This window comes from Neolamprologus brichardi, chromosome 14 (assembly GCF_056152115.1).
Source record: "Neolamprologus brichardi isolate AB-2024 chromosome 14, ASM5615211v1, whole genome shotgun sequence".
NCBI classification, from domain to species: Eukaryota; Metazoa; Chordata; class Actinopteri; order Cichliformes; family Cichlidae; genus Neolamprologus; species Neolamprologus brichardi.
Genome location: NC_142117.1, coordinates 13,187,906 through 13,201,993, shown reverse-complemented (window position 1 = coordinate 13,201,993; position 14,088 = coordinate 13,187,906). Strand labels below are relative to the sequence as shown.

At 43.0% G+C, this 14,088-nt stretch overlaps 2 protein-coding genes across 4 annotated transcripts in view; one reads left to right on the top strand and one right to left on the bottom strand.

The window, feature by feature from the left end:
* Positions 1–14,088, top strand: part of hip1 (huntingtin interacting protein 1) — a 58,442-nt gene that overhangs the window by 1,545 nt on the left and 42,809 nt on the right. The window contains exons 1-2 of one of the 3 annotated variants that reach the window (XM_087850850.1): positions 2,674–2,909; positions 6,478–6,600. In XM_087850850.1, the coding sequence (XP_087706976.1) occupies positions 6,484–6,600 (117 nt within the window). In that variant the 5' untranslated portion in view covers positions 2,674–2,909; positions 6,478–6,483. Of the gene's footprint in view, positions 1–2,673; positions 2,910–6,255; positions 6,601–14,088 lie in introns of those variants that run through there. The other 2 variants (XM_087850851.1, XM_006799922.2) reach the window with 2 other exon arrangements.
* Positions 540–2,901, bottom strand: bcl7bb (BAF chromatin remodeling complex subunit BCL7B b). Its single transcript, XM_006799924.3, has 6 exons — positions 2,744–2,901; positions 2,166–2,241; positions 1,986–2,073; positions 1,518–1,676; positions 1,319–1,422; positions 540–1,211 (listed from the first exon to the last, which is right to left on the bottom strand). The coding sequence occupies exons 1-6, from the start codon at positions 2,854–2,856 to the stop codon at positions 1,140–1,142; spliced, it is 612 nt and encodes a 203-aa protein (XP_006799987.2). The 5' UTR covers positions 2,857–2,901; the 3' UTR covers positions 540–1,139.

Genomic DNA, 14,088 nt, shown 5'->3' with positions numbered 1-14,088 from the left:
CTTAAATCATATTTGAATAGACTGAACATGGGTTTTGTCGATATCTAACGAGGAGCTGTCTTGTTCAGTTATCGAATTAATTTTTAAAACCATTGTCTGGACTCCATTTTGAATATGCTGATTAAACAATAGGTTACCCACTACTGGGATTCCTCATGGTGAATAAATCCTTACTTTGCAGGATCTTCTTCGTCTTCAGCTGCTTCCTTTAGGGGTCGCCACAGTTAACCATCTCACCCGATCTCTAGCATACTGCTCTGTGAAGCCAGCCCCTCTGCATGCCTTCCTTAATTACGCAAAACTTACTCTGTGCGCTTCCTCTTTTCCTCCTGCCTGGCTGCTCCATGTTAAACATACATTATTCAGTTTATTTACTGTGTCTTCTCTGCATTTCCAAACTGTCTCAGTTTTGACTTTCTAAATGCTCAGCCTGTCCACGCTGTTCACCCCCAGCGACAATCTGAGCATCTTCTGCTCTGCCACCTTTTGTTAAAATGCATTTTGTTAGAGCCATCGTCTCCAAACCATACTTCAGTAAGTTAAAATGAACAGTCGCATTTATTATGATTTACAAAATGTGTTCAGTTATAAACATGGGCAAATAATATTATAGAGCAATATATATATAAAAAAAATCATATTCTTGCATGTGATAAGCCAAAAGAAGCTTCTTTTTTTTAAAAGGAGGGCACTGTATTTAATACACAATGGCACATCTAAAAACAGCAATTTGCATAAAGCTTCACAAATAACACCTTTTCAAAATCGCCAATAAACCTTCAGAATAAAGCAACAGCGTATGGAAACATGCATCATTTCAGCTGCGGCTGCCAGGAAAATCAGACATTTACAGCAACTGCATGAAAATACACAAAGCCTGCGAAATACAGTTCAAAATGCCCCCCCCCCTCCTTTTCAAGATGAAAAACGAAACACAGCATGACTTCAAATATCAATTCAAGTAGGGGGAAAATAGAAGATTTTGCAGTTAATACACATTTTCTTAAAAGCTGAATTTAAAATAAGCAATATTTGCGTAAATATATGAAGAGATCCAGAATAATTGTCAAAGCTTTGCTAATCTCACAACAACTGAGGACATGTTTTGTGTGCATTTTGACAAAACGATCATAAATAAGCTATCTCAGAACAGCGTTCTCTCCTGTGCAAATCTTCTTTAAGGGAGGGGCTCCTGATTCATCCAGTTCCTCCTGTTCAATGAAAAGAAACACATTTAATTAGACTGCAATAATTTTAGGAATGATTTAACAAAAGGAACATGCTTTTTGGTCTTCTTTGAGCTCATTTTTTAACGCACCTGGGTGTCTGGGGTGCTCCGTCTGACAGTTCCTGATGATAGAAGGTCCTCCTTGATGAGAGTGGGTGGCTCATCTGTGCCCTCCTGTCCTGAGTGAACTGGCTCTGCATCATCAAGGAGGCAGCGAGATTATATACTGATTATTAAAGCTTTCACAACCGTCACAACAAATGCGATGCAGTGCGTGTTATCCACATACCATCCACGCTCTCCTGGCCGAGCATTGGAGGCTGGGAGTCTTCAGCTCGCAGGCTGGAGGCATGAGGAGGGCTGACCTGCTGCGAGCTGGAGGTGCTGCTGCTGTTATCCATTTTAGGCTGGTAAACGTCAGACAGAAAGCTCTGGTTGCTGTTTTCATCTGGCGCGGAGAGGAAGGGAAAGGCACGGAACATGAGGTTACAGCTCTTACAGCATTTTTGGAATATATATTACTGTGCATTAGTCTCAAGCAACCTCTCATTTCTTTATGAAATGAGAAATAGGTCCAGTGAATTACTGTGACATATGCAAACATACATGAAACTGCAACTGAATATTTGGTATGACCACCTTTAGAACAGTACTGTTACTAATTTCTTTTAGATTGTTGTTTTAATTTAGACAGCATTAAGTACAAAACAAGTCAGCAAACCTTTTAAAAAATATTTTTAAAAGCCTTCAAACATACCAGTAAAATCCAGTAGAGAGTTGGTGTTTTCCAGGACCACATCTTTCAAGCCTCTAACTTCTCCACCGGTGGATTTGGTGCGATATATCTGACAATGGAAGTGCAATTTGTCAGTTTCAAGAAATGTGAGCAAAAAAAGGTTATTAAAAAAATAAGCTACACATGACAAAAGGCCCACACCTGCTTTGTTTCCGTCACTGGCACCCACTTGAATATACGTAAAGACGTGTCACCAACTGTCACCCATTTCTTCTCCCTGGGGATGTGATTAGTTTGATTACATTGAGACAGGAGCTCAGCAAACATCTTCCGCTTTCACCTGGTCCACAGCCTCAGTCTCTAACATGACATGCAGCATACACGCTCACGTTTTCTCTCTCCAACAGCACACAATGGACAGCTGCACAAATATCACAATGTGCCCACTAACAGGCATCGCTCACAGTGCAGGAGAGGGTTAAAACCCCCGGGGAAACGTCCGCGGGGGTTTTATGAATTACACTGTAATTAGACTAACGGGACAGTGAGCCGGAATTAGCCGCGCGCCGCATGTCAGGCTGAAGCCATATTGACAGCTCTCGGCGGAAAAACTCAGCTAGCCCCGCCCCCTCTGTCAAACTGGGGCACGGGTTGGTCGGCGTCTCCGTCAATCATCTAACTTTTCCGACTGAAGTTTGTTGTGCGACGCAGCAGATATCGGGCTTCGGTCTACTAATACCTTTCCCTCCATATTGTCCCCCCGCGGATCGCTTACGTACCATTTGCGCACTTTCTCGATGGCCGCTAGCACCTTTTTGATGTCGTCTTTAGCCCGACTTCGCGTCTCAGCGCGGCCCGATCGTCCCGACATCTTGATGCTGTTATGATTCATCTACAGATGCATCTGAAAACTTCAAGACCAAGCCCCAGTCCTCCGTTACACTGGTAATCTCGCGAGATTCATTCGTCACATTTTTTTCTCCCTTTTTTGTCAGCTTCATTCTGACACCTTATGTTCACACTATATATATAATGTACTGTAAAGACAGGCTGGGCACGTTTGATTTTATTCGTCTTTTTTGTCCATTATCCATCCCTTCTGACTATAGTGGGGGTTTCTATTTAATGTACAGTTTATTCAAATGCTGTACTTAATGACAGCTTTGAAGGCTGTAAAGTGAGACGTGGGGATTTTGTTTTCACATTAAAAAAGGCATTCTCCTAAAAAAATAAAAAATAAACCCAACATGTTGTGGGGTTGTCCCCCTGTGCAGAACCCCTGTCATCTTTAAAGTGAGTTGTTAGCAGCTCTACTCAAAACTACACTGCTGTGCAAAAGTCTTGAACCACCCCTTATTTCTTTATATTTTGCTTCCAAGCAGCCAGACTTTCTTGTCAGTTTTTACCAGTGGTCTTTAGGAATAGCTCTCCAAGCTTTCTGAAGATCTTTCAAGCTCATTGGGAATCAGCTATTAGGTCCAAACTGTGTACTTAAAAAAATGGTGGAAACTGGAGAAGTGGAAGCCACCACCTAGGATCTAATGTTCGCTGGAGCCTCATCAGACATGGTCTCAGTGGAAGGGTGGTTGCCATGAGGGGAAACAGGGAGAAGTATCAAAACCATTGTCTGATTTTGATCCACCATACGTAGCACCTGGAAAACATCTGATTGGCAAAGGCTACCTATTTCAGCATGACAATGAGCCCAAACACACAGCCAACAAAGAAAAAGCATGCCTGTATAGAAAATCACACCGCAGAATGCTATGAGTCATGGATCGGCCTCCCCAGAGCCCGGATCTCAATGTTACTGAAGCAGTGTGGGATCATTGTTAGAGAGGATGGAACAAAAGTCAGCCAACATCCAAATAAGAGCTTTGAATGTCCTTCAAGAAGCCTGGAGAACTATTCTGGAAAACCACTTACAGATTATAAGAAAGCTTGTCTAAGAGAGTTTAAAGTTCACATATTGACTTTAAGCTCATTAGATTTGTACAAACTGTGTTAACAATACAAATTAAAAACAAAGCAAATAAAATCCTCTCAGAACATCTTGGATCCACTGTCATAAATGATTACGTTTATAGTGCATAAAGCTCTTTTCTTTGCTTTTGTATTGATTTTTGTGAACTGAATTAGCGTCTTTGTATGTACTTGTTCCCACATGTAATCAACAGAGGGCAACTTTGAGTCAGGCATTAGCAAACCTGCTCCTCCCGGCCCTCAGGGGACACAGAGCAAAGGTTGTCAGTGTGTTGATTTATTGCTGAGATAGGAAGGAATCACTGACAGGAAATTATCCTTTGTTTCTTTGCTTGTCATCTGCAGATAGTAAAGGAGCAGAAGCAGGCCCAGCTTCTCTTTAAGCAACTTGTTTTCACTCTACCAAGAATGAAACTAGAAACATTGTGACAACATTGTCAAGTAATGTGAATATTTTATTTATTTATGCAAGTCTGTTAACACTATCATCTTTTTAGTAAGAATGAACATAAATAGATTAAAGCCTTTTTTTTTAGTTAACATCAGATCAGTGACCGAGAGAGTTACAATAAACTGGATGCTGCCTAGAAAAAATAATCTCAGCGATGAAAAATCTGTATCTTAGTCTCAGACTAAACATTTCTGTGGCGTACGTTTCCAGAATCATCACATTGAATATTTTCTTTTAGTGTTTCTATATCTGTTTGACAGGACATGATAAGACAGCTGAATGTGGGGAAGGCCACAGAAAAAGAAAAATGTCAACATATTAACTGATGGCGTGGGCGGGCACTGCTAGAGCTTCAGCCAGTGGCTGACAACACAGGGAGGAGTCCCAAGGCCGTTACTAGAGAAAATATCCAAATAACAGCCCAGCATGCAGCTGAAAGTTGTCATGGTACCTACAATGGCAGCAACTTCCTGCCACGACTTTGTGATTAAAGGCTTTTCATTTTTCAGAGATTGTGAGGTTTGCACATCAGCGTTGATGACGAACACTATGAGTCAGGTGAATTTTGTGCTTTTATTTACACACAATACCACACATGGACGTCCATCAGTTTACTCAAAGTTGTTGTCATCCAGAGGGAGCACGTACTCCTGGCTTAAAATGCAAAATATAATATTTAACTTTGGTTCATATTTAATTTTTTTTAAAAGCAAAAACATGACAAGTAACTGGTTGAAGAAATATCGACTTTTAAAAGTAAAACTAAAATATTTTGATCTTTGGCCATTTCATTGGGTACACCTGTTCAGCTGCTTGTTAACATTTACTTAATCAGCCAATCGCATGGCAGCATCTCAGCGCACTTATGCATGTAGACTTGATCAAGATGGTCTGCTGATGTTCAAACTGACCATCAGAGGGAAGAAGAATGCTGATTTAAGTGACTTTGAATATGATGTTGTTGTTGGTCTCTTTAACGAGATGCTGAGCTATTGGGATTTTCTTACACGACCATCTCTAGAGTTCACAGAGAATGGTATGAAAAAGAGAGCTCAGAGGAGGATGGCAACACTGTTTCCAGCTGATAGGAAAGCAAAAGTAACAACACTTGTTTCCAACCAAGGTACCATGCAGAAGAGCGTGTCTGAATGCACAACATTCAGGTACAGAAGAAGACCACACTGGATGTCACAAAAAACTCAGACTCACCAGAGAGAAATGTTGCCTCGTGTGATGAGTTGTTGGATCAGAGTTTAGCATAAACAACATGAAAGCATGGATCCATCCGGCCTTGTATTAACTGCTCAGACTGCTGGTGGTGTAATGATGTGGGGGATATTATTATGTTGGCACATTTCTGACCCCTTAGTCCCAAGTGAGCACAACTTCACAAAGCTTAAATAATCTCAAACTGGTTTCTTGAATGAATTCGCTGTATTCAAATTGCCTCCACAGTCACCACATCTCAATCTAATAGAACACCTTTGGGATGTGGTGCACAAGGACATTCTCATCACTGATCTGCGGTGTGATGCTGTCATGTTAGAATGGAGGAAAATCTCTAAGGGATGTTTCATGCACCTTGTTGAATCTTTGCAAACAAGAAATAAAGGCAGCTCCGAAGGCAAAAGAGGGTCCAACTCGGTGCTAGCAAGGTGTACCTAATAATCAAGTGACCAGTGAGTGTATATTCACAATATAAGCTGTAAGTTAAAATATAAGTAACAGCTGAGTCCACATGTGAGATTTACGTCCTCGCTAGCTGTCGGAATTTGGGAACTTTAGTTTGAAAAAGTGAAAGCGGAAGTGAGCCCTTCGCGGTGAGCTTGTGCGCGAGCTTTACGTTGGTGCCGCTCAGGCTGCTCCTGTCATTGACTGGGGTGGTGTTGGTGGTGGACGCAGAGGCCAAATGCTTCTGTGAACGGGGGCGACGAGTCCAGCAGCGCAGCATGGACGGCTGCCCGCCATAGTTAGCGCAGTTCGGAGTCTACTTCACTGTAGCCTAGAGAACGATTATAAGCTAAAAGCCTCTCTTTCTGTTTTTCCACCCCGCTGCTGTTTGTTCTTCTTCTGCCTCAGACGACAATGGATCGAGTAAAAAGCTCCATGCAGCAAGTCCCCAACGCTATCCCCAAAGTGATCCGACGGACCGGAGGAGCCAACAGCCTGGAGCTGGAGAGGGAAAACTTTGAAAGAGTGCAGGTACGGAGCACAGGAGGTCACAGTCATATAATAACGTTATTCTGCCGAGAGTGTGGGATGGAGGTCCCGGGCTGAGAGCCTATTTATGTCGCTGGTGGGAGGTTTTTAAAAAGTCATGTCAACTTAAACTATGCACAGCACTGTGTCACTATTTCTCTCCGTCTGACGCGAGAGAAGGAAATGACACGGGAGCCAGATTTTTCCTTCATCCTTTTAAACGAGTCACCGTGTGACAGCTGAGTCGATCAGGCCTACCCCGTGTTTGCTTTGCTTTCTTTTCTCTTTTTTTTTTTTGGATCCACATTGTTGTCACCTTCCCACACGTCTGTCTGAGATCAGCAGACACAAAACGAGCCCACTGTACAACAAAAGAGCTGTGGAGATGTGGGTCAGTGGCCTTTTGAATTCAGATAACTCTGTTGCATAAAAAAAGCACACAGGAGGGGGGCTCAGTGGAGCTGTATCATGTATGTAAAGTGCATCTGAAGCCCTGCATTTAAGGCAGGACCAGGGATGAGGATGAAAATGGGTGAAATTGTAAAACCAAGGTAACTGACTGTCTTCCTTCCTTGTGTTTAGTTTTCATGGCTGCTGATGAATAATGAATGTTGTGTGTCTTTAGTTATATATATATATATATATATATATATATTAGCAGGCTCCATATGTGCTGTGAAGCCTGCTGCTTCCTGCTTGGTGGTCTCCCCTCCCCTTGCCCCGGACCAGGCGCAGAGGAGGGAAAGCGGTGGGGGAAAGTAGGTCAGATGAATCAAGGCAGCGTGGTAGTGCTGCAACATGCTTTTCCCAATCCACTCCTGCTGCTAAAATCGGACAGTACAGTCCACACAGCCTAAATGTGCACAGTAGGTATTTGGCCTCGCTGCCTCTAGACGGTCTCAACCAGTCTGGCCCCCTCTCCGCCAGCCCGTCGCAGCAGCAGTATGGATTAAAGTTGGGGAAAGACGCATGCGTAGCTTTGTGCATCTCGAGCCAATCCTGGTCACTGGGTCACTGTCAGGCTCCTGAGATCACACCCTGTGGAAGGTGCCAGCATGGCAACGTAATGCAGGCACATAGTTGCTCCAGCTTCCGAGGAAACTGGAGGGGGAAGTGAATGTGTCTGAGCAGAAAGGTGTTTTTGTCTTGCTCTTGTGTATCTCCCATTAAAGGAGGGTGAAAATATTCAGGCAAGCTTTAACAAGCCCAAGTTTGATCTGTTGTCGGCAGATCGTACTACTGTTTTCGTACCAATGGAGTCAGTTTCTGCCTCGTAAAGGTGTAATTTTTAAGATAATACTCATTGGGATTTGTCACCCGTATGAGAGGAAATGCTTATGTTTGCTTTTTGTTCCTCGTGGTTGTTGTTTTTGTTTTGTTTTGGGGTTTTTTTGTTGGGGGGGTTTCTGATTGCGGATCCAGAGCTGCGGCAGGAGGTGCAGGAATCAATGAATGTGCTGTCTGCTTTACAGGGATCAACGAGAGATAATCTCATCTGATCTGTTGTGCTCTAAAGCTGCCTAAATCTGCTGGGTGGCTGGCTTTCACCTCTATAGAAATCCCAACAGCCTGCCTGCTTTTAGATATTTGTTTCTTTCACCAGCTTTTTTCCTTTCCCCCCCCCTTTTTTTCATCCATCCGTTCATATTAACAAGCTCACCTTAGATGTAAAACCTTTTTTTTATGTTATTTGTTTCTACTGCTTGGAACAGAATCTTATTATTTTTGTTAAATTTCTTGTTTTGCTGGTTATCAGTGATCTGTTCAAGTTTGTTTGGACTGTATAGTGTCAAAAATGACTCGGTATAATAACCCCTAATCATAGCCTCAATGCTTTTTTGCAGATGAATGAATCCAGGCATTCCCAGATTATTCCCAACGCTTCTTTATCTGATTTACCCTCGCAACATACTGTTTTAGCCTTTCATGCACTTAGACCGATTTCAGCATCCGTATTATAGAGCAGTGTGCAGAGCTCTCGGTCCACCTCTCGTTTGTTTATGTTTTGCCAGGAAAATTTGAAATAGGTGCAGGGATTTACTGAAACACCTGCAAACATACATGGAAATACAGTATACAAGACAAAAACTGTCCATTTTCTACATCTTACACATTACTTTTAACCGACTTTCAACCTTTTGCCCACTCAGCTCTTTAATTAAATTATAACTTTTGGGTTTTTTTTTTTAATTCCCTCGATTAGTTGAGTTTATCCAACCATATAACCCCTTTATACTGGAGAAGTACCCCGCCTACTCTGCCCACCCTGGCTTAGACCCACTGAGTTAAACAACAACAACTTAAAAATGACTCCAGAATCATCTGCTGTTAGTTGAGACAAGTTCAAGGCGTAAATTAAAAGCTGTTTGTTTTTCTTTTTTTTTACCCAAATGTCTTCTGTGGTTTTCTAACCACGCTCATCCTGAGAACTTCCTGCCCGATCCTTTCTGTTGTGTGCAAAATCCCCTCTGTCATGTCCACTCGGGGTTATAAAAAGCACGAACCAGGGCAACCTGATAGCACTCAGCACTTTTAATGACATGTTTAGTCTCATAACAGCGACCGAGTCTTTCATTTAGAGTTTAGGCGGATTAAATCTCCGGGGGAGTTCGTCTGAAACGTCATTCCGTGTTTTGGTTTGGGTTGAATCGTAGCCTCAAAGCTGTAGCAAAAACAAAGGAGTAAATAACACAATGAACACCAGCGGGAGTTTTTATCATCTTTTATCTTCAGGCTCCGAAATGTCCAAGATGCCAGCTCCCGGTCCATGAGCTCCCAGAGGACAGGAGAGGTTTTTCATTTGAAAGCTGGCGTAGGTAGTAATCTATGGACCAATAGGAACCATAATTAGTGCTTGAGGAACATTTCTGGGGCACCAGCTCCTCAGTTGGGATATGCAGAGTGAGCCACAGAGTGACACCACATTGTACGCATGTTACATAATGAAGGCCTTAAAATCAGACTGTCTGTCTGCCTCATCCTTCCCCTTTAATTGTCCATACTGAGGGCACTCCTGTATCTGGATATAAAAGTGCTTTGACTGTTTGACTGTTAATGTTCTCCTTATTTTCTATCAAACTGAACTGCCAGCATTAAGGTTGCTTTGGTTGAGTTTGCAGTCCTGTTCCTGGTGTTTTGGAGGAGTAGTAGAAGCTGGATGTTTAACTAGAGTCTGATTAATCCTTGGGCTGATTCGCAGGAAGTAAATAACCTGCTCTTAATGCAGAAGGCCTGTCCACCAGGCCTGCGCGATCTTTTAATTCCGTTTGGTGTCACGGCAGCTTTGGAATTCAGGCAAGATCGCGGCCTTTGGGCACAAGCAGGAATCAGCAGGGGTCTTTGTAGACAGGCGTTTTTTTAATCACGACGTCTTCCTGCCTCTCTTTCTCCCTCATCTTTTGTCTTTGCCTCCTTCTGCTCCCCTCCGCCGCTCATTGTCTCGAGTCCTCGTCGTCTTCTTTGACATCCTGCGATTCAGAATGCGCAGGAAGTTGTCGAGGGATATCCGCATGCATGCGGGATACACGCAGACGAGCACGAAAGCGAGACCATTAAAGGCGCTGAGGGAGCAGAAACGGCGGGTGGTGGTTTGTGGCCTCATTGCGCTGGCTGCGTGGAATAATGGAGCGGGACGTGAGTGACGGGTTAGTAAGTGGAACAAAGTGCACTGAGGAGTTTCTGGTGGCAATAACAATGACTCTGAATTACAGGTTGTTTTGGAGTTCCCTGCTGAGTTTTACGAGCACGGTACAGTGAAAGGTGCAAGGTGGAGACGGGGCGCTTGTTTGTTTCAGTCGCAGCAGAGGTCAAAAGTCAGACTGGAAGCTACGTCACCGGTGGAAGAGCGTGGTAGGGGGCTGCTTCAGCCGCCTGTATTTTATTCGTCGGCTGTAGCGTAGGAGGTAGAGCGAGGAGCTCTGCCAATCAGGAGGTTCGATCCCTGGCTCCTTTAGTCTTAGTCTGCACGTCGAAGGATCCTTGGCCAAGATACTGAACCTGATGCATTCATCAGAGTTAGCTTAAAAGCACTTAGCAATAGGAAAAAGAATGGTTGTATGAGTGGGTGAATGAGGCTTGTAGTAAGAAAGCGCTTTGAGTGCTCAAACAGAGCGAAAAAGCACTATAAGAGTACAACTCCATTTACTCCATGTGACAAACTATGTCATTGTCACATTTTCTTCATTTCAAATAATACAATATTATCATATAATTCTTTCAGGATAATAATAATAAGTCCAGAGGTCCTGCCCTGATCTTCACCATGCCAACACGAATACCAAATGTCAGAATGAAAATGAAAGCTTTTTTTTTTTTTTTTTTACTGCTGACACAATAACAAAGGTCTCCTCTACACATAAATGTCTGGGGCTGAAAATTCCCTGCTAGTTTGAAATAAGCTCATCAAAGCTGGGCTTTCTCGGCATTAGCTGGCTTGACCCAACCTAAGACCCCAGGTGGAAGATGACAGTGTTTATCAACTTTCTCTGTTAAGCCCGACTTTCTGCGTCATTCTCGGTGAGCGCTCACATAACAAGGGGGCATTTCACGCATCATATGCCTCTTCCTCTACACGAAAGAGTCCCTGTGAACGCTGCCTGCTCCAGTCAGAGACGTTATCAGATGATGGAGATAAACTCTTTAAAGAACATCAACTATACTATAACTATAGCAGTCAAATGTCACACAGGTTCAAATAATACGAGGGGGGTAATAATCTCAGGATTTAACACTCAGAGCGGTAAAAAAATAAATAAAATAAAAAATAAGCATTTAAACTCGAGTTAATGTATTTATTTTATTGCTAAGTGCGCTCTCGGTGCTGATGTTTATTTCTGGTGTGGTGGCTGCTCATCGAAGCTCTGTGCTGTGAAACATGAAAGGTTACTGCCCCGAAGCAAAATAAAGGAGCTGTAGAAATCGCTTTGATTTCTCGGCAGATCAGAGTCAAATAAAATTTATTGATTGAACAGGTGTATAGCAGAGACCTGGCAGTATAAAAACATTTATGCACTTTCTGTATCACCGGCTGAATGCATGCACGCTCCGGTGACGATGTGGTGCACAGTTTGCTGAGCTTAACAAGTTGCACGTATAAAATGCATTCCAGCTCTTAAAACCGAGCTGTAAATGAAGGAATCATTTCCTCCACCTGCTCCTCACCGGGGTCAAGCATGTGTTGCCACGGTGAAACTGAAAACTCTGTGTTTAAGCTCAACGTAGCTCGTTAACCCAATAATCTCGCTCCGTGGTAAACCCCTCTGATTCGATTTGCTAACATCTGCTTTCGTATCCCAGGTTACTGATGTACAACATATAGACATGATGAAGAAGTGGCTCCAGTCTGTTTTTAAAAATCATCCTGCTGTGTCAATAACACCTTATGTTAGCGCATTCACATGATAACACACCACAAACTCCTGTGTTTTAAAGTCTTTTTTTTTCCACTGCGAGAAATAAAGATATTCCAGGAAAAGTGTTGTGTCATAACACTTGAGTTTAAACAAGAGACATTTGGAGGACTTTAACCCCTGACTGTGTTTTGACATGGTACAACGACCTTTTCCAAGCCACACCTGCTTAAAGAGATATGACACACGTTTTCTAATATGTCATATGGCTGCTGAGTAGGAGGTTTAACACAAATAATCAGCAGGTTAGGTGAGCCTTTGCTCTTCTTGGTCCTTAACCCTTAGTCAGGATGACATCACGGTTCAAGTGGACTGTGAGAGGTTTACTGGAACAGGAAAAAAGATGGCACATGATGTATGCTGACAGCACAACCCAGCCAGCCCGTATTGAACTGCACTTACTCAGCAATCCTAGCCCACATCTGATTTAACTGCTGAAACACCTTGAGCACTTTTACATGCTTCATACGGCTAAATTAAAACAATGACTGAAACTCTGAGATGTGTCCTTTTAAAGCTGGTTAGACAAAAACAGAGATGAGTGTTGCTGAGTCAAAATGAAGACAGAGACAGAGTGGGACTGCTGTATGTGAGAAATGCTCGGCGATGGGCCCACGCCGTACCAGGAAGTGAGGAGACTCGGTGGAAAATAGCCTGCATTGTTTTTAGACTGACTGCTGGGCAGCCTGGAGGTTTAATGCGCACACCCGATAGTCTAATGAGTAACATATTGATTATTGTGGCTGGCCTGGCCTGGCCCTGGTTGGTCAGCTGTGATTGAAAGCCTGGCCTGGATTTTAAAAATGGATCCTGTGGGCTCACTGGCTGTCTCCGAGTCTTCTGTTGTGTAATCCCAGACTGCCTCGTTGATGTTGGCGGTTGTACTGTCTCTTTTTCATTGAGGATGAGTCTTTGTCACTCTGCCTGGATGTTTTGCGTTGTTGTTGTTATTGTGAAACAAAATGAATGATGAGCCAGCCCTAAGCCTGCCTAATGGTATTACACGATTGATAAGAAACTAAGGGCACAGATTCGCACACACTGGCGACTTTATACAGTCTAGTTATTGGCATCAGGATGACACTTCTGTGTGTACGGCTGAGTCCACACTTGGTCCCTAAAATGTGAATTTAAGTTAGTAAATATGCTGTTTATATACGCTCACTGGCCACTTTATTAGGCGCACCTGTGCAGCAGCACGTTAATGAAACTGTATAATGAGCCAATCACGTGGCAGCAACACAATGCATTTAGGCATGCAGACGTGGTCGAGACGACCTGCTGAAATGCAAACCGAGCATCATCCCGGTGATTTAAGTGACTTTGAATGTGGCATCGTTGTTGGTGCCAGACGGGCTCGGCTGGTCAGTTCTCTGGGTAAAAATTGACTTGTTGATGTTGGAGGTGAGAGGAGAATGACCACACTGCTTTGAGCTGATAGGACGGCAACAGTAACTCTCATAACCACTCGTTACAACAAAGGTATGAAGAAAAGCATCTAGGACTTACTGATCGAATTAATGAAGCTTGTATTTCAGTACAGAGGCTTAGTTTACGGGATTAGTAACACCTGCATTTTACCTGCTATGTCATGTTAAAATGGTATCTTTATGGAGGGTCTGTTAGAGACGACTCTCCCAGAATTTCCTGTGTCAAAAAGGCCTGAAACTTTAAGCTGTTGTGAAGCTCAAATCCTGCAGGCTGACACAAACACAGAATAACTGAAGACTCTCAGAGGCACCAGATGGGGGCATCAGTTGCCCAGGATTGAGCTCCTGGTGGACGTTGAGCTCCTTTCCCCCACTTTTCACCTTTTGAAAGTTGCTTTTTTTCCAGGCTTCACCATCACTGTAGTCAGAGTCAGGATAAGGCTTTAAGGCAGTGTGTGCATATAAAGTATTGAAATATAGGGGCTCTACTGTATACTGTCAGCATAGTTGAGTTGTTGTTTTCTTTGTACCACAGCCTTTTTGTTCTTTTGGCTACATTTTATCTAAGTGTCTGTTGTTGTTCCCACATCTTCTTCTCTTTCCTGCTTTTTCTGATCTTCACAGTGAGGAAGATGATTTAATTTTTTTAAATT

Excerpts from the sequence above, each read along its gene's own strand:
- bcl7bb (XM_006799924.3), bottom strand. The coding sequence starts at position 2,856 with ATGAATCATAACAGCATCAAGATGTCGGGACGATCGGGCCGCGCTGAG. Across the intron at positions 2,242-2,743 it reads ATCGAGAAAGTGCGCAAATG|GGAGAAGAAATGGGTGACAG; the intron begins GTACGTAAGCGA and ends TCACATCCCCAG. Across the intron at positions 2,074-2,165 it reads CAGTGACGGAAACAAAGCAG|ATATATCGCACCAAATCCAC; the intron begins GTGTGGGCCTTT and ends TTCCATTGTCAG.